Source organism: Haliotis rubra, unplaced genomic scaffold (assembly GCF_003918875.1).
Source record: "Haliotis rubra isolate DU_JTF1 unplaced genomic scaffold, ASM391887v1 Scf191, whole genome shotgun sequence".
Taxonomy (NCBI): Eukaryota; Metazoa; Mollusca; class Gastropoda; order Lepetellida; family Haliotidae; genus Haliotis; species Haliotis rubra.
This window is the reverse complement of record NW_025765903.1, coordinates 40,293-60,763: the sequence shown is the minus strand read 5'-3', so window position 1 is coordinate 60,763 and position 20,471 is coordinate 40,293. Positions and strand designations below refer to the sequence as shown.

General features: G+C 40.4%; 1 protein-coding gene across 3 annotated transcripts in view; it reads left to right on the top strand.

Moving 5' to 3' along the window:
- Positions 1–20,471, top strand: part of LOC124274485 (receptor-type tyrosine-protein phosphatase epsilon-like) — a 70,429-nt gene that overhangs the window by 26,281 nt on the left and 23,677 nt on the right. Inside the window, exon 5 of one of the 3 annotated variants that reach the window (XM_046709844.1) lies at positions 10,695–10,826. The exons of 1 other annotated variant lie outside the window; for it this stretch is intronic. In XM_046709844.1, coding sequence (XP_046565800.1) covers positions 10,695–10,826 — 132 coding nt within the window. Of the gene's footprint in view, positions 1–10,694; positions 10,827–18,248; positions 19,019–20,471 lie in introns of those variants that run through there. One more of the 3 variants, XM_046709845.1, reaches the window with a different exon arrangement.

Below are 20,471 nucleotides of genomic sequence, written 5' to 3'. Positions count from 1 at the left end.
CACCGATCTCCACAAACGTAAATGTACTCGATGCCATTGAAGTTAAGCATGACATGATGAGTGCCAATTCTTCACGAATAATACGTAAGACACAATGTTGCCAAAATAGATATTGTAATTGACATTGCTCATGGTCTTGTTGTTATATATTATCATCACCAAATTGAAAATTTGAAAAAAGTGATATTTGAAAAATGTATCTGTATGTGAATATTTTGTGTAACCCAAAATGCATTAGTCGCATATGGCAAACAGAATATTAATGAGCTCGTATTCTTAATTCATCCCGCTGTTTCTTGATGTATTAAGTCAGCTCGTCTGTGAACACGTGTTTGTAGCTGAATTGTTTGATTGGCATGCTCAGAAGTTGGTTAATGACAACGTTGCAGTTGTGTTGGTCACAGCAACAAGTTAGCTCATAACGGTGTTAGGATCTACCGCAATACGGACATTAAGGAACTTGCAATCTATACAATTGCCGCTGTACTAATAAGTGAAGTGGTGTGTGGAAATAAATATTCTGCACTCTGTGGATGTAATGCGTGTTTGTGTTGGTGTGCCTCCGCGCACGCGTATGTGTGTGCTTGTTCTAGATGACTTTTTTTTACTCCCACAATCGTGAATATTAAATAACGTTGATACCAAACAAAGAGCCTTCGTTCGTTTATGCCATCAATGCCGAGAGCCACACAGGACCAATGGAAGTACCATTTGTTAACTTTTCTCCCTTATTCGGGTAGCGTAACTGAACTTTGTCTTTTTAAAATATATCAATACATAAAGACATACATGCCTTTAACGTATTGAAATTGGCAGAGAAATAAAACATTCTGAATGTCAGTACGCCGAAAAGAATGGGAACATGTTTAAAAAATATATTTATTTCCGAAGTCAGTATATCTATTGGAATGGACACTTTCCTGCAACAAAAATATTTATTTTGACAGGAAGTAAGTATAAGAGTAAAACGGAAAGATATAACTTTCTTGTAAATATACAGAGGCAGCGCAAATGAAGACACAATACTGACTTTTGCGAGGGACAGATTCCATATTGTGTCAAGGATGGCAGAGTTTGGTCATTTAAAAACGGACAACCAGGTGGTGACATCAGGTATCATGAGTATGTTCTGTTATAGGTTTCCCTGTCCAACAAGTTTTATTGCATTGGAAGGCATACTATTAGAGTGATATTTTCGCGATCTATTCAAGGCCCACATACAAATAGCCCAGGTTTCTGTGTAATATCAAGGTAACTGCAGTCTGAACGGCACTGTTGCATGAAGGGTACTTGTAGGAGTACAAGCCAATTCACTATTGAAGATAACGTGGGAATTCTATGTGGACGGACTGCCCCATTGCAAACAATATCAACACAGAGGAGAACTAATAGGCGGCATTTAATGAACCACAGGAAGTGTACAATGCCATTCAATAAGGTGGTTAAATGTAACATAGGGGATTACATTTGATGAAAAAGGAAAAGTTCTTTTTTTTTTTAAAGGCGAATCCATCAGGGATTCGAACCCACCCTCTTCGAGGGATGCAATGTAACACACTCGAGTCAACCACATTAATTTCCACAAAAATACAAACACCAGTAGGTCGTGTTTAGCGAACTACAGGAAAGTAACAAGTCTGAGGTATAATACAATACATTCAATTTAAACACGTCATGACATACACAACATCAGCATAGATATACAGTATTCTGTAACGAGCTCGTATTAATACTATTTCTAAGCCTTCATTGATACATCGTCAGGGCTGGCCGCTCATGACCCAGATGGAAGCTACCCTGCAAGATTTGTTGGGAGTCAACATTACATTGGGTCAGTGAGTTACATGCCTGTGTAGGAGGAAAAGTAGTGAGTGTGACCTGTTGATATTTTCCTCAACATTGATCAAAGCCCTCCATCTCACTATATCTCTGCATAAAACACTTCTCCTGAAGTCCCTCTGCCCAGTCCAGGGCTGATCAATCGTCAGGGCTGACCGCACGTGACCCAAATGGAAGCTACCCTGCCAGCTCTGTTGGGTGTCAACATTACAACGGGTCAGTGAGTCACATGCATGCATACGAGGAGGATGTAGTGAGTGCGAGCTGTTGATATTCCACTCAACTCTTCTGCAACATACAGCAAGATAAAAACTGTAGCTGTCTGTCTGGGTACATACATGCATACTGTATGTATGTAAATAAATCCATTTTGAAAAGAATGACCTGAATATGAAGAAATGTGACAGGGTTAACGAATGTGAAAGCTTAACACATTTTGTCACATTAGAGTGATATGTGTCGTTTAAAAATCAAACTTCCCTGACAATCTGCTGTGTGAAGCTAGCGTTGCTATGGACTGTGGTTGTCCCCCTCCCCATACACCACATAGTTAATTTGCAATGGTCCAAACCCTTGACACAGTTTGACTGAGTATTTCAGAATATAATATATGTAGTATTCTTTTACGAGCTCATGTAAATAAGATTCCTGAGACCTCATGGACACGTCGTCCGGGTTGGGCGCTCGTGACCTTGATGGAAGCTACCCTGTAAACAGTGTTGGGATGTCAGCCTTACAACGGGTCCGTGAGTCACATGCATGTGTAGGAGAAAAATAGTGAGTGTGCCCTGATGACACTTTACTCAACATTGATCAAAGCCCTGCATCTCACTATATCTCTGCGTAGAACAATTCTCCTGAATTCTCAGTCTGAAATGGATGTACGTGCTTTTGAGGAAATGTGAGAGGGATCACGGATGTGAGTGAGTGAGTGGGTTAATATTTATCGTCACATCGGCAATATTTCAGCGATACCGTGACGAGAACAATCAATTATCTTAGTAAACATCAATAAATTGTGAAATTATAAACAGTAAAATTTCTAGAGTATCACAGGGAAAGTAAAACTAGCATGTAATCCCAAAACGATCTTATTATAGAGAACAATACAACATAAAAAAATGGCCACAGATCACCAACCGATGTGAAATCTGAACACATTGTTCATTTTAGAGCCATGTGTGTTGTTTATTAATGCTCTGCAAACACTATCAAAACTCATATGAGAAACCAGTAGGACCCGTCAATAAGTAACAAGGCGGGGATATACAACGAAAACATGAAAACACGACACGCCATAAACACGACTGTGACAAACCCAGCGTTGTTACAGACTGCAGGCAAGCTCCCCACCCCCACCCCTACTCCAATGCCTTCAAATGCATCAACATAGTATGTGCAGTGAGCGTAACGTTTAGCACAGTTTGACTGAGTGTTTCACTTCCTGGTTGCTCAACATGGCGGGTGTCAGGATACTTGTTGTGGTGGTGATAGTTCAATGGATACAACTGACATCGGGTGAGTACATCAGCCGATTTAATTTCGTCAAACTTTTTATACGTTCCTCGAGTGGAGAACATCACTACAGGTAAGTTATTGTATATTTGAATATACTTAGAAGAGTATGTTGAAAAAAAATGATTTTACAAGTATTATATATGGACAAGCCCGTCGAGCGTTCAGTAGAGTCGAGAGGAAAGAGCAAGATGTAACGGATTGTCCGATGAGTCTAAAGAAACGGTTTCACGAGAATATTATATTAACCTTTCCAAACAATTGACCTCAAAGCAATAAACATTCATCCTTTCATTTTATCAACTCACAAACTTCTCTATATTATACAAGGAGGAAACGGGCTGGTTCTTCGTCATACGTAGGCTTCTGTCAGAAACGAGGCCAATTTCGTATTGTGTATTTCTAATCTGTTCCTTGAACTACAGTTTTGTGTAAATATATCACAAGTTGCTCATGTATGTTTGGTCATGATATCGAAAATAAATCCTCATTTCAGTCGTCAAACATGATCCGCACATACATTCTGGGCCCTGTCATGCAAGTTCAAATCATTGGAATACACTCTGTCAAAAAAGAAAGGCAACGCCTCTACTTTGAGTATTGTATTCGTGACATTTAAGATGATACAACGCATTTAATTTAGACGACAGAACAGTGAAATTTAGCACATTGAAAGTCTAGATATTCAAGTTTAAGGTAATTATCTTAACAATTCCCTCAATGAGACTGGTTGGTCAATATGGGGCGTCTTTCTTAGTAGCTCGTGTGAGCACCACGAGCTGCAATCACTGCACGGCACCTCCTTGGAACAGAACTACGGATTCTTTCCTCAGTGATTGCTCTCCACTTCAACAGCTAGTTGTTCGAGCGTCTGCGGCGGTCTACGTTGACGTACACATCTGTCAAGAAAATCCCACAGATGTTCTATGGGGTTGAGGTCTGAGGATCTGGAGGGCCATGGCAACACATTCACGTTAGAATTCTGTAAGAAATTCACTGTTGCACGAGCAGTGTGAGGTCCACCTGTATAACGCAGTTTGGTGCCCAACGTTTATTTCGTCGTCTATAGACCCATTGTCTTCCGTCACGACGTTGTTCGAACGCTTACGTTCATGAACGACGTACATGATATACTGACCTATCACACAAATTACCTTGGCAAACAATACCTTTATTCTACAGAGTCTCTTATATGTGAAGACAGGGGTTGCGTTCCTTTTTTGACAGAGTGTAAATCACAAATTGTTCGTGCGTTTGCGAATGATGTTAAAACTTGATTCTCATTTCAGTCGTCGTCTAACATGAACCGAATGTTATCCAAACCCAGAGGTGAAGTCATCTCTATCGTGGCCCTGTCATCCACAGCGCAGTTTCCAATCACCTATGCATCTAAACATTGTCTTGTCATCCATACATCATGATTTCATCATCCACTATCCAGTGTCCTGTTATAAATACCCGTTGTCCGGCCGTCAGTAAACGCATACATACTGCATTAACCATAATCAGTTTGTTTATTTGGATATTTGTATGTTGTATGATAAGCATGATGTATGATAAGCGTATCATCAGTCAACAGTATCGTATGACGGCTATCATCGAATCCTCGAGTTCTATTGTCTCTATCCTATGATCATGTCGCCTCTACCCCTGGGTCCCCTGTCAGCTGTATTTTGGAGTCTTGTTGTCGTACCATTTCCAGGTCCCTATCTTTCTTACTCTGCAATCATGTGCTTCCTACCTAGTTGCCCTTTCATCCCTCCCCAGGGTGTTGTCAAGCTCTTACTCTCCTGTTTTCATCCCAACCACTGACAATCCTTCATCAGGGTCCTGTCATCCCTTTTATCCCTTCCAACAGACCCCTGTGTTCCCCAATCAATTCCTAAGTAGTCTTGCGTCTTATCACTGCCCTATACATACGTCAGTTAATACCTATTTGGGGACCCTGTCATCCCTGACCCAGGGTCACAACATTACCCCAAGTAACGTCATCCCTGGCCTTCCATTCAAATCACACTATTTCATCATCTATAACCTAGATGCCAGTCACCAATACTTCTAAACATGTATGATTTATGTTTAGTATCCCTTCATCAAAGGTACAGGGACCATTTTTCCGCCTCCGAAGTTTAGTCACCGTTTAGCACTGTCCACACATGACTTTCTATTGGTGTCCATTTGCAAACACACTGCCCAGCTTGAGGAAGTGTTGTGCATGGAGGATATATGATAACATTGATTATTTAGTGCAATATTTCCGTTAAGCCAGACATAATGCAATAAAGCATTACCGCATTATCTAGAAATAAGCATTATATGTATCACTGTTTTTGAGGTAAACATTACGTTAAATACCATTTTGTTGAATCAAAAAGTTGTGAAACCATGTCACGTGTACAAATAGTTTGCATCATATGGGTTCACGTATACTAGGGATGTATTGAGTTTAGCTCTCTTCCTCATCCACGGCCCACTGAAGCTCCTCGATGTATGGTCAGAGGCTGAACACATCCAGAAGGCACATTCGTGGCGTGGGATTAGTACATGTTTGGTGATCGTAACGTTTACTTTGAAGGTCAACATAAGCTAGATGATTAAAAAACAAATTTGCTAAGGATAAGGATTCCAAATGTTTTGGTCATATACAAACCATGCATCATATAAAGCTTGAAATATATAGTACGAACTACTAATGTCGACTACGCCCGACTGTAGAATAGATATAGAGAGCGATTTAAAGATTCCAACCCATCCTTAACTTCTATATGGATCGGTCTCGATCATTTGATTTGTTGAGGATCAGTGGGATCAGTTGGGATTAGTGGAGCCGGAAGAAGCGATCTGTGTGACTTACAGCGAGGCATAATAGCATAAATGCACAACAGGGATGACAGTTTGGATGTCTACATGAGATAGTATACAGGTGCAATAAATAATATCCATCACCATGAACGTTTGTGTCACTGATACCAGTTGAAATGAGCTTCAGGTGTCAGAGCAATACCTCCCTCTGAAAACTCTTAATCTAGTCTCAATAATCGTCTACAGGGTCTCAGGGCTTCGTTTCACAAAGCTCTCGTTAGCCTAAGATCTCGCAACTTTTCTCGTAGCATTCGAATCTCTTATACTGTAACATAGGAGGTACGAATGCTGCGAGAAAGGTTACGAGATCTTAGGCTTACGAGAGCTTTGAGAAACGGGGCCCAGCGTTATAGCCCACTTTGACATTTCAGAGACTGCCAATACTCCTTGCAGTGTTGTATCGTACATACAACATAGCCTACTGGGAAAGTTTAACTACTCCTTTCAGTGTTGAATGTTACTTCTCTGTATCTCCCCACAGGTTCCTGTCAACCAGGAAGGTTTGGAGACTCCTGTAGCTACTCCTGTCACTGCGGGACATCATGTGACGAGACTACAGGTGCCTGTTCTGGTTCTTGTGATCCGGGATGGAAAAAGGAAGGGGTCTCTGCCAGAAACGTGAGTGCCACATGCATTTAATGCTTTCATTTGGATGTGTTTAATATTCTGCTTTGGTCGGTGTGAAAACAGCTTCTTGGTACAAATCATTATAAATTGAATGATGATCCCTTAACTCACACCATATATGACATTTGTAATACAACATATGGGTTGTAGGGTTGTGATTGACATTATACTATTAACTAGAATCCGACTATTACCATACATGTACATGTAAACCCATGTTAACCTTTTCACCATTAGCACATGCTGGGATATGTATGGAATTTTGTGAGGAGACGATTATTGTCTTACATTGCACAGAAGTAGAGAGCATCAACAACATCTTGAGTGCCCGGAGATTGGTGGTTGAGTTTAGTTTTACGCCGCACGCGTTGATCTGTAAATAATCGAGTCTGGACCAGACAGTCCAGTTATCAACAGCATGAGCATCGATCTACGCAATTGGGATACGATGACACGTGTCAACCAAGTCAGCGAGCCTGACCACCCGATCCCGTTAGTCGCCGCTTACGACAAGCATGGGTTACTGAAGATCAATTCTAACCCGGATCTTCACGGGTTACGGAGACTGGTACCTGTCAGGCTATAGATGGGGGCAGTGACGTTACATGATTATTGTACTTCACAGAAAATATTGCACTGACTGAACAAGACAGCATCAACAACATCTGGAGTGTTCGGAGCAACTGGTACCCGTCAAAGGCTGTGGATGGCGACAATAACGTAGATGGTGGTGGAGTAGAACCTGTTTCCACGCTGCTGGATCTCCGTCAGACTGGACAGTGGATCTGGGCCGGGACTTCCAGCTGTATGACATCAGGATCTACAGCAGACGTAATGTAGGTATCCAGGCATCGTGATCTAAGAGAGAACGATGCTATTTAGATTGTTATGTATCACCAAAGACTCACCTTAGACACATTACTGAAGTCTAGTTTTTCACTATAGTACATCAAACACATGAAAAGTAACAATTTAGCAATTACGTAATTCTTCAACAAGTGTTCTGCTGACAACATATTTATCAACCTATTTAAACGCTCTGCCACAATGTTCTATACAAGTAATATGTGGTGGACAATAGAGATGCGGACACCTGGACACTTGCTATAGGCTGGTATTGCTTTATTTGATGAGGCATATAATCATTTTATGCTGGTTATCATTCTATATCAATAACAGTGCTACCCTGTCATACCTCAACGAGTGATACCTAGACGTATTTATATCAATAACAGTGCTACCCCATCAAACCTCAACGAGTGATGCAATTCCTAGACGTATTATATCAATTCTATTTATTCTGTTTTATAATTGGTTTACATATTGAAAGTAAACATGACCATTCCGCTGATGTAAGGGAAGTTCAGTGACATGAATAGGGCTCTCATTGTTAGAATAACGCATTAATAACTTTGAGACTAAGAATGTTTACTGTTGACTGCATAATCTGGTTCAGTGAGGGAATCACGTATTGACAGTGGATCTAGTGCAAACATGTGCATCCAGATGATTCTTGAGCCTCGGTGTGCTGTTACCGTTCGCAAACGAACGAGTTTTGATGTAATTATTCTAAACATATTCGACCCGTGAAGGTCCGGGGTAGAATTGATCTTCAGCAACCCATGCTTGTCGTAAGAGGCGACTAACAGGATCGCAGATCGATGCTCATGCTGTTGATCACTGGATTGTCTGGTCCAAACTCGATTATTTACAGACCGCCGCCATATAGCAGGAATATTGCTGAGTGCGGCGTACAACTTAACTCACTCACTCACTCTAAACATATTCTTATCTAATGCATATATTGTTGGATTGGAAGTGTCACCTCTCAATTACGTCATTAGTCCATTGCATGAACATAGTTTTATGATCAGATATATACGCTGACAGCAACTATACTGACACAGTATCATAGTGCAACGTAGTCTGAAACAGTGTTTGTTTTACTCAAGTCTACTTTAGAAATGCCAACTCCACCATCTATCTGAACAACGACACCTCCAACATCTGCTCCACCCTCCCGAGTCCATCAGATACCCCCAACCCAACTGACGTGACGTGTAACGGTACCGGCAGATACGTCACCATCAGGAACCCAGGGAACTGGAGGAAGTGGCTGGCTAGTGCACTGATAGAAATTATGGTAAATCATATTGTATGTACAACCGGCAAATTGTCTATACAAATGTGTTTTAGTGCCTTTCAACAGCAAAGTCGTTTGTATTTACAAGAAGTTCCGTTGGAGAATATGTTCTGAGCATTTGTAAAAATTATCAACCATATCTTGGAGTGAGTTGACAGGATGTTTTCATTCATATCAAACTGGATAATTTAAAATGGTTATTTCTCTTTGTTGTGTTCAACTTGCATGAATGTTTCATAATTTCTATCAGTACTTTCCCGCTGAATATGTCACTCTTTTGATAACAATAAACTTATATTACATAGTGTTTAGCATCTGGACGCGTTCTTTTTGAACAGCTGAACTATATTCATAAACAAATATTGAAAACTGTCCACATCTCTGGGTTTATTCAGTGACATTTAATTTGGGGATAATAGATCAACGAGAGGACCTCACGCGCATTCTATTATGTAAGTCCCAAAACTTTCAAAGTAAAATTTAAATCTACCAGATTTTGTAAGACGTAGCATATTTGTTATTTTAAATTTCGGCTAAATTTTCGTAAAATCGCCAGCGAATGAAGGGATGGTGTAAATCCAACTAGGGTCCATGCAGGTAGCAAATGTACTGTAAGTCCTCTTGGTCCCTAGTACAGTGATCTACCTTCAGTTGTTGGCGACCTACAGCCTATTTATATATTGTATTGTCTTCCTACAAAACTTGTTTTGGCTTTATATGCTATGCATGTGTAATACTGTAGTTATTTTACAGTCCTTCGATAACTAATTATTTAACAACTTATGCTTTTTTGTTTATACAAAACCCGTCTCGTCACTAAATGGCTGAACTATTGCCGAGGTGATGTTAAGTTTTAACTCACTCACTCACTCACATTCTATTATTGTGGCAACCAGGTGGTTAGACTAACGTTTCGCGGGTGTATCTTGCAACGGAATCAGAAATTACAACAGTTTGTGTGCTGCTGAATCCTAAATCTGTCTTTTGTATAGTTTCAAACTGATATGAGTCAACGTGTAAACTAAAGCTGTATTCTTTTGATAAACTTAACTGTTGTTGATCGCGCAACTCGCCTCTGTCTATTTACACAGGACAGTGAAATATTGAATTAACACGGATGTGAAAGTTTATGATCAGAATTTCAATAGTTTGATTAAACATGGCTTTGAAACAGCTATACACTACAATAAGTAACTGAATGGGATCCCATATAATACCAATTTTATGAAGCGAGTAAATGCTTCTGGTACCGAATTCAGAAAAGCCATTTAGGATTCTATATTGATATCTTCTATAAACACCTTCTAGTAAAGACTGTAAAAGGCTGTGATAGACATGACGCCATTCTAACTTGCCTGTGATGATAAAAACATTTGTTAACGATTGCACTCACTACCCCATAATGCCTAATCACCTACGTTATATATCTAAATTCCACAATCCACCCTTCTCTACGTGTCCCTAGCCCTCCAAAATGCCTCAATGGTATAGTAGGTTTAACAGTCGAAGAAGGGATGAAATGCCTGCGGTTCGATCTCCTTGCAGCATCACATCAAAATACGCTTAAATATCGTAATATATTGTTACTCGGACAAACAATCACATACTTTTTTAAACAGAACCTTAAACCCAATTTTACCCCATATCGCCTTCCTCTCCCTCTCTCAATGACGTCAACTGTACTTATTTCCTTATGCCAATGCACCAGTCTGCAGTCCAGGTGTCTACGGGGTGAACTGTAATGTGTTCTGTCACTGCCTGGATTCGACCTGTGATCGGTGGACTGGATTGTGTCCTGGAGACTGTAGACCAGGATGGCAGGGGCAGAGATGTGATACAGGTGAGATGTTTGTACTGTCAGTATTGATAGCTTCCAGTAAATGATACGGTAGACTTAAGATACGTATACGCGCCAAGGTATACGCGACCCTTTGTAGACGCTGACGTCAGGTTATTCATGATAAATAGGAATGATTACCAAGGGGCAGTTGTTGTGGAAGTCTTGCTGTGGGTTAGTTTTCAGGTGCATGTAAAGTGGTGCATCCACATCACCTACTGACACATTTCATACACTTTGCTGAACCGATCACCTAGAATGTTTCACAAATCAGATGCCTTTCAACTTTATTTACGCATGATGATTTTCTTCTTATCTAAATTTTACAGCTTGCAACAGCACGACGTATGGCACTAACTGCAATAAAACGTGTCCTGGGCGGAAGTGTTCAGCTTCAAGTTCGTCATGTGACCGTCACACCGAGCCTGTGAAAATATACATATATGCCATATGAAAACTCTTGACATCTTTTTCCAGAATGTGATGCCAATCATTATGGACCAGACTGTCGTGGCGTATGCTCCTTCAGACACTGTGCAGGGAACTCTTCATGTAACCGAGCAGGGACCTGTGAAAGTGGATGTGAGACGGGGTGGACACAGGGTGACTGTACAGGTAATGTCTTTATGTCATCCAAAAGTCTGGTTACCCTTTTTTTCACAAACGACCGGACTTCAGGAAAAAATCCTATAGCCATTACATAGCTACATTAATTGTTGGTGAAACGGGATTTACGAGAAACATGAAATGTGTCACAGTGCCTGTCAACTGTCCGCCTGGAAGGTATGGACAAGGATGTACGGAGTTCTGCATTTCCCGCAACTGTAAGACACCATCTTCTGTGTGTGACGTCACTGGATCATGCGAAGATGGATGCCGGGAAGGCTGGCAGAATGATGACTGCAGGATAGGTGAGACTTAGCTTAATAATTGTTTTCATAGTATTGCTACTGTTATGTAAGATATATATCTGAGTGGCATAACCCATGTAAAGCTGTTTACTAACTGAACTATGGCATTTAATAAATCAAGTTGAAATGGCACTGGCATAGAATCCAGTGGACTAAAGAGTTGAAGGTAAAGATTTACTGAGTTCCATATTTCACATGTTGTTATTTTGTTATGTGCAAAGGTATACGACATTTGATGCCATGTCAATTGAATGTTATATGCTGAATGAATTCACATTGATATAATAGTTCAGTTACATTGTTATTGTATCTCTATGAATTATCTTGGGGTATAACATTTCTCCCTTGTAAAGATGTAATTGTTGTGTGCTCAATCTCCCTCTTCCTTTGCGTGAAGCATGTCAGAGCGGGAAGTACGGTTCTAACTGCAGCAAGTCTTGTGATTCACGTCATTATGAAACTGCACCAGTCTCCTGCGACCACGTGACTGGAGCCTGCGCTGCCGGTTGTCAGGAAGGATGGATTGGAGAAGACTGTACTCGGAGTAATGTTTCCTGAAACTCTTATTTAAAATAATATGTCTGGTGATGTGATGTTGACAGAAATGTTCACAGCCCCAGCTCGCAAATGATTTAAAATATATTTCAAGCTCACATTTGAGCCAGTTGCAGTGGAAGGTACAATGTTCGATGTGAGTGCAGTGGTGTATGGAGTGCTACAAGGATATGTGTCAGGTCCGTTTTTACACAATCTCTCTGTGATTTTAATTGAAGGTTTTAAGGTCGAGCTTTACTCATGATACGCAAATGCTAAAGGATATCTGTCACATCTCTCTTCGTGATTGCCTGAAGGTTTCAAGGTCGAGCTTTGCTCATGACACGTAACGGCTAAAGCATTTTATTGCCTCGAATACATGCAAACAAACACGATGCTTAGAAGACTGCACTACTGCAATACTTATTACTTAAAGTATATTGATACCTAAATAAACCCCAGCTCAATGTCAACCATATGGAATCTCTGCCTACTGGCACTGGTGTAGGAAAATAAGGAAATATGTACAAGCACCATTCGTTTTAGCTGAAAGCTCCATTGTTGAGTTTTCCAGAGCTGTAAAGGACCTTGGAATGTTTATGGATTTAAGGGAACATCATATAGCCATATATGTGCAGAGTGTGATATTTTCATACTTCAATCAGAAGTACTGGTCATAGCTGGCACTTATTAACTAATGAAGCAAAATATTATCTTGTGAGATCACATATCGAAAACTAACAACTTGTTAGCATTTCAATCATGTGATAATGGCCTTTTCGCCATTGGCAGAAGGCAGCACTCATGCTAATGGTGGACATTGTAGTTTTCGGTATTGAATCATGTCCACTGGCACTGCTGTCTGATTTCTTATGTGTCATCTTTCACAAGAGGTTCATATGATGTATCAGTGCGAATTCAGTTGAAGAGCTACAAAAGATTTGTTAAGAAATGTCATAATTCAAACATATTTCAATTTCCTTCTTAATATTATCATATCATCATTTAATACCTGACCTTCAGGATGCAAACCTGGAACTTATGGGCCTGATTGTACTCGTTGTGGACACTGTGACGTCACGTGCAATGTTGGAGATGGACGCTGTCGCGGAGAGTGTCTGGACGGCTTCACTGGTGACCGATGTGATGAAGATGTTCGGGGTTCGAATCTCATTTATGTCTTAATAAAAATAGTGTTTTAGATCAGCTTTAACATTGATATTTAGTATGCATGGAGCCTTTGACAACATGAGCGTTTTTTAGTAGGACATACATGTGTTCACAAATAATGTTTAGCTCATGTTAATTTACAGGTGTATCAGATTCAGTGTCTCCTGTTACAAGCGGAGTTATTGGAGGAGCAGTAGTGCTTGTTGTAATGCTGTTGCTGATTGGTGGATTGGTGATATCTGGAAGGTAACTTTGAGAAGGCGACCATAAGTGGTGCACTTGTGCCTAATCCCTTTGCGTTTTGAATAATAAAATCTGTTTTAAAATAAACGTTGAAAACAGTATGCAGCAGGTGTTAAAATAATGTGTACATGTATATTGCTCTTAACTCTAAATACCAACTGCGAAAGGTACATGTACAGCGGACATATTTTTGTCACTGGATCAATGTGCATTCAGCCCCCTGCGGAGTATACAACCCAGGCTAGGCTGTCAGGCTCTAGAATGTTATAACTGTCACCTGTCCTATATCTTTCCAACACAACTGTTTCAGACTGAAATGGGTACCCTCACCTGGCACAGGTGTGAGGAAAACAGACACAGGTGAGACTGGAGAGGTCCCTGCTCATGCGAACACGTCTGTAACGAATGAGCAAGGCTACACCGAACTGAGTGAAGTCACCAGGGAGAGAGAGGAGAAGTCGCAGTACGATGTCATTCAGAACAAAGTGTATGAAAACAACCAAATCTGAGTTGAGAGTAGTGGATCCTTTTCGCACATTCTATGAGATACCGCATTTAATGTTCACATAACTGAATATGTTCTGCCCAGAGGACAAGTCTGGAATAGTGTATATGGTTATACCGTGTGAGTGAGTGAGTGAGTGAGTGAGTGAGTGAGAGAGTAGGTTAAAATTGTACATCGCATTGGCAATATTACAGCTATATAGCTATGAAAACAAAGTAATCAATTTTAAACACCTGTCAAAGAAGGATAGTAAAACAACTAGATTATCATAGATATATATTTAAAACTAGTACTTAAATCTAAAATACTTTAACTATAGAAGACGATACAATATAAACACAGGCTATAGATCGCCGACAACTGAAGGTAGATCACCATACTAGGGACGGTTATACCATGTAAGATATCCAACCTGAAATATAGTATGAAAACCTTTTTAGTTCGTATTTGGTAGTTTGTACATATGATACGTGTTAATGATTAGTTATTATTATATTGTTATATTTGTTGTTATTTTTATAGGTTATGTCACTACTGAACAAGACATATATAATTATGAATTGCATGATCACGACATTTTCTATATTTTATGCATTGAAGCTAATTTGCTTTACTGTACGGATGGGATGTTGCAGACAAAAGTTAAAATGACAAAATAACCCATGTTGTATGTTATGGCTGTCAGATCAGTTCATGACATATACCATTTCTGGTGTCATTAAGTAATATGACTGAAATCATGACCACCGATCTCGGCAAATGTGATACTATCCGAATACTGCAAAACAACCAAGGCATATCAAATTGGCTTTGCTCATGTTTTTGTTTTCATGTATTTCACCACCTAAGTAATATTTCATTGCATTTTAAAAATGTATCTGTATGTGATTAATTAGAATAAAATTTACCAACAAGTTATTTGGAATTATCCGCTGTTTCCTGACGTAACACATTCTAGTTATCAACAACAGGTTGGTGGCCTTTCGCACATCTAAGTCTTTGGACTATTTTGTTTTTAACTGAGAAATGTTACTTTGTTGGTGTTGCGAACAATGGGAATTGTCACACAGACGTTCATCTTCTATACGGGGCGGTTGGGTAGCCTAGTGGTTAAAGCGTTGGCTCGTCACACCGAAGACCCGGGTTCGAATCCCCACATGGGTACAATGTGTGAAGCCCATTTCTGGTGTCCCCCGCCCTGATATTTCTGGAATGTTGCTAAAAGCGGCGTAAACCAAACTCAGTCAGTCAGTCATCTTCTGTACATATCATAGTCATTGTGGGATACTGATGTCGTAAGGTTTGGACTGACCTTAGAGGAACGGTCATTCCTAACTTCTGTGTGACCATATGTTTGTGAGAGGTGAATTGTTTGATAGAGAACTTTAGAAGTTGCGTAATGACAAAATAGTAATAGTCATTGAATAGACTACAATTTCTTTGAGTGAGTGAGTGAGTTTGGCTTTACGCCGCTTTTAGCAATATTCCAGCAATATCACAGCGGAGGACACCTGCAATGGGCTTCGCACATTGTACCCATGTAGGGATTCGAACCCGGGGTCTTCGGCGTTACGAGCTTTAACCACTAGGCTACTCAACCGCCCCACAAGTTCTTTGATATCCCTCGGACGAAGTTTTGTGCGAATAGTATGCAATCCTTATCAGGGTATTAGGATAAATACCAAAACGTCGCCATTTGATATTTAAGAACTTGTAATCGATAGTGAGTGAGTGAGTGAGTGAGTGAGTGAGTGAGTGAGTGTGCGCGTATGTGTGTGAGATAGCTTGTAGTAGCTTACTTCTATATTTATATAATCTTTCACATCATTGCATGGATACACAGATACATCATTGCCGGGCGCCACTCAGGGTCAGTGAATTTATCTGGGTTTGGAAATGGAATCGGACTTTCTCTTTTAAGCTACCGATACACAAATACATGCATGCCTGTAACGTGTTGTGTGCAAAGAGCAAGGGGACTAAAATTGCAGGAGAAGTAGAATATACACTGCTTTTGCATCTTTTTCTTTTCGAACCGGAAGTCAGTATGCTGGAAGTAATAGAAACATGTTACCAAACATTTAATTGCCAGAGTTAGTATATACATTTGTATCGTTACTTCCTAAAAGGGGATTTGGCTGAAGGTGAGTTTAGCGGAAAGCGGAAGGATATAACCTTCTTGTAAATACTTGGAAGATCAAAGACAAGCAGTCATCATCGGCAATGAAAAATCCGATTTCGTCAAACTACACTGTGGTGTTCCACAAGGATCTGTTTTAGGTCCGATACTCTTCACGCTGTACACGGCAAATCTGGCTAACATCATCCAACACTTCAAGCTTCTTCACCATGGATGTGCTGACGATACACAAATGATGGACAAATTCAAACTCAATAACCTTCAGGTTTCCTTCCAACGCATATCTGATTGTACGGCAAGAACAAAGTCATGGATGACAGCAAATAAGCTGAAACTGAACGAAGAAAAAACAGAGGTGATGCTGATTGGCACTAAGCAACAGTTGTCCAGAGTAGAAGAACAATCCATTCTGATAGCGGACACGGAAATAGTTCTCAGTGACCACCTTAAAGATCTGGGAGTATTTCTGGACTCACACCTCTCCATGGAGAAACAGGTTACCCACATCAGTAGAACCTGTTATTATCATCTCCGATCCATCAGCAACATTCGACACTTAATAACCGCAGAAGCTGCAAAGGTACTTGCCCATGGTCTAATAACATCAAGACTAGACTACTGCAACAGTTTGCTTCAGGGCATCAGTGGTAAACTGCTATCTAAGCTACAGGTGCTGCAAAATTCTGCTGCACGGGTCATCACAAGAACACCAAGACACGTGCACATGACACCAGTGCTCAGAGACCTCCACTGGTTGCCAGTAAAAGCTAGAATAGAGTTCAAGCTTCTCTGTATCACATATCGATGCCTCCATAACACCAGCCCTGACTATCTATCTGAACTCTTGACTCCACATACTCCAGCACGTAAACTCCGATCAAGTGACCAAAATCTCCTCCAAGTTCCTAAATATCGACTGAAGACATTTGGCTCCAGATCCTTCTCCAGCACTGCCCCTATCCTCTGGAACTCACTTCCATCAGAGTTGAAACTGTGTCCAACTTTTGAGAAATTCAAATCAAGACTAAAGACCCATATGTTCTCCAAGTATCATAGTGACATTTAACTCCACTCAACACTCCCTGACTTTTATCTTTATACATTCCCATTGTAGCGCCTTGAGCAGGCATATCTGTCTGGATTGTGCGCATTATAAATGCACATTTATTATTATTATTATAAATACACAGCAGCAGCGCAAACGAATACCCTGTACTGACTATTACAGATTCCATATTGTGTAAAGGCTAACAGAGCTGGGTAAATTAAGAACGGACCACCAGGTGATGACACAAGGTGTTAGCAAAAGGTGAACATGTCCTGTCATAGGTTTCCCTGTCCAACAGGTTTCATGTCACTGTAAGGCTTGTCATTTCAGTGATATATTCAAGGCCTGAATGCAAATAGCCCAGGTTTCTGTGTAATATCAAGGTAACTGTAATCTGAGCGGCACTGGTGCATGGAGAGTACTTGTAGGAGTACAAGGCCTATTCACTATCGAAAATAACATGAGTACACCATGTGTATGGACTGGTGAAGTGTCCCACACTGCAAACAATATCAACACACAGAGGAGAACTCATGAACCACAGGAAGTGTAAAATGCCATTCAATGAGGTGGATAAATGAAACATAAGGGATTACACTTTCTCAGAAAAGTACAGGTTTTAGTGTTTTAACGGTGAATCCACAGAGATTGGAACACACACTGCCCCAGTAATGCAATCTAACTCATTCAGTCACAGCAATCTCCACAAAAAAACAATAGATCGTGTTTAATGAAAGTAACAAGTAATACAATACATTCAATTTGAATACGCCACGACATACATCAACATAGATATACAGTATTGTGTTACGAGCTTGTGTAAATACTATTTCTAAGGCCTCATTGATTCGTCGTCAGGGTTGGCCGCTCGTGACCAAGATGGAAGCTACCCTGTAAACATTGTTGGGATGTCAGCCTTACAACGGATCCGTGAGTCACATGCATGTGTAGGAAGAAAAGTAGTGAGTGTGACCTGTTGATACTTTACTCAACATTGATCAAAGCCCTGCGTCTCACTATATTTCTGCATAGAACACTTCTCCTGAAGTCCCTCTGCCCAGTTCAGGGCTGATACATCGTCATGGCTGACCGCATGTGACCCAGATGGAAGATACCCTGCAGGCTCTGTTGGGACCCAACCTTACAACGGGTCAGTGAGTCACATGCGTGCATAGGAGGAGAATCTAGTGAGTGCGAGCTGTTGATATTTCACTCAGCTCTTTTCCAATATACAGCAAGATAAAACCGGTATCTCTGTGCCTGGCTACATACCTGCCCACAGCATGTATCTAATTTAATCCTTTCTGAAAAGGATGTACCTGAATATGAGCAAATGTGACATGGATAACGAATGTGAAAGCTGAACACATTGTTCACATATACGTGATATGTGTCAACAATCTTATTAAACGTCTGTGACAATCTGTTGTGTGTTACTGGCGTTGTTATGGACTGTAGTCCCCTATCATGGCTCCAAAAAAAAACCATTTAGATACATAAACTCATACACGACACAGTGGATATTCAGTGAGCGTAACCTTTAACACAGTTTGACTGCGTATTTCACTTCCTGGTTGCTCAACATGGCGGGTGTCTGGATATTCGTTGTAGTGGTCTTACTTCGATGGATACAGCTGACATCGTGTGAGTACATCAGCCGATTGTCTTACGTCGAAGAATACGTACCTTCCTCGAGGATGTGTACATCACTACAAATAATCTATTGTGTATATATATACTGAGACGAGCATGTTGCATACACGTTTGACAAAACTTGTTTTGCAAGTGTTATATATAGCAGAACCCGTCCACTATTTGCATGTGCATCTCAGCTAACGGGACAATACCAATAAAAAAACGTGTTATAAACCTCGAGTATAACTCACTGTTGTGTGAAGCGTTTACTTCGTACAAAGCTTAAAAGATGTTATTGCAGTCGAGAGGAAAGAGCAAGATGAAAACGGATTATCCCAACTTCAGTATATTACATATGGAAGGAAAAGGTTGTATTTCTAATCTGTTATAAACTTTGTGTATAAGTCACTGTTGTGTGAAGTGTGTGCTTAAAAGCTTAATAGATATCACTCGAGTCGAGAGGAAAGAGCAAGATGTACATGGATTATACGATGAGACTAATGAATCGTTTTTACTAGGATATTCTATTACCCTTTCCAAACAATTAACCTTACAGCAATAAATATTCATTCGTGCATTTTACCAACTGACAACCCTCTATATATTATACAAGGAAGAAAAAGGTTGTGTGTTCGTCATGAGTAATCTACTGTCAAAAACTAGAGCAATTACTTATTGTGTATTTCTAATCTGTACCTTGAACTACAAATTAATGTAAATATATCACAAGTTGTACATGTGCGTTTGCACATGATATCAAAAATAAATCCTCATTTCAGTCGTCGTCAAACATGACCTTTGCCTACGTTCTGGGCCCTGTCCTACATAACTCGACCTTTAGTCATCCGAATACAGAGGTGAAGTAATCAATATTGAGGCCATGTCATCTACAGCACAGTGTCCAATCACCTATGCATCTAAACATTGTGTTTTCATCCATACAACAGGGCGTCATTATCCACTATCCTGTTGACCGGCCGTCAGTAAACGCGTAGAAACCAATTTAACCATAATCGATTTCAGTTTGTTTATTTCGATATGTGTAAGTTATATTAAAAGTCAAGGAGGGCTATCATGGAATCCTGACATTCTGCTATACTTACCCTGTGGTCCTGTCACCTCTACCTCAAGGTACCCTGCCAGGCATAATCCGGGTGTCTTGCTATCCACAATATCCCACTTTCCTTTCTCAAGTCCCTATCATTCTTACTGTGCAATTATGTGATTCCTACCCCGTGGTCCTCTGTCAATCCTACCCTCGGGTCATTTCATCCCTCCCCAGAGTTCTGTCAAGCTCTCATCCCAACCACTGTCAACCCTTCTCTGGGGTCGCGTCACCCCTACCCCACGGTTCTCTTATCCCTTCCAAGGATCCCTGTTTTCATTCCAGTCCCTGATAGTCCTACTTTTGGGGTCCTGCAATCACTACCTGACGGTTCTGCTATCCTTCCAAAGGGTCACT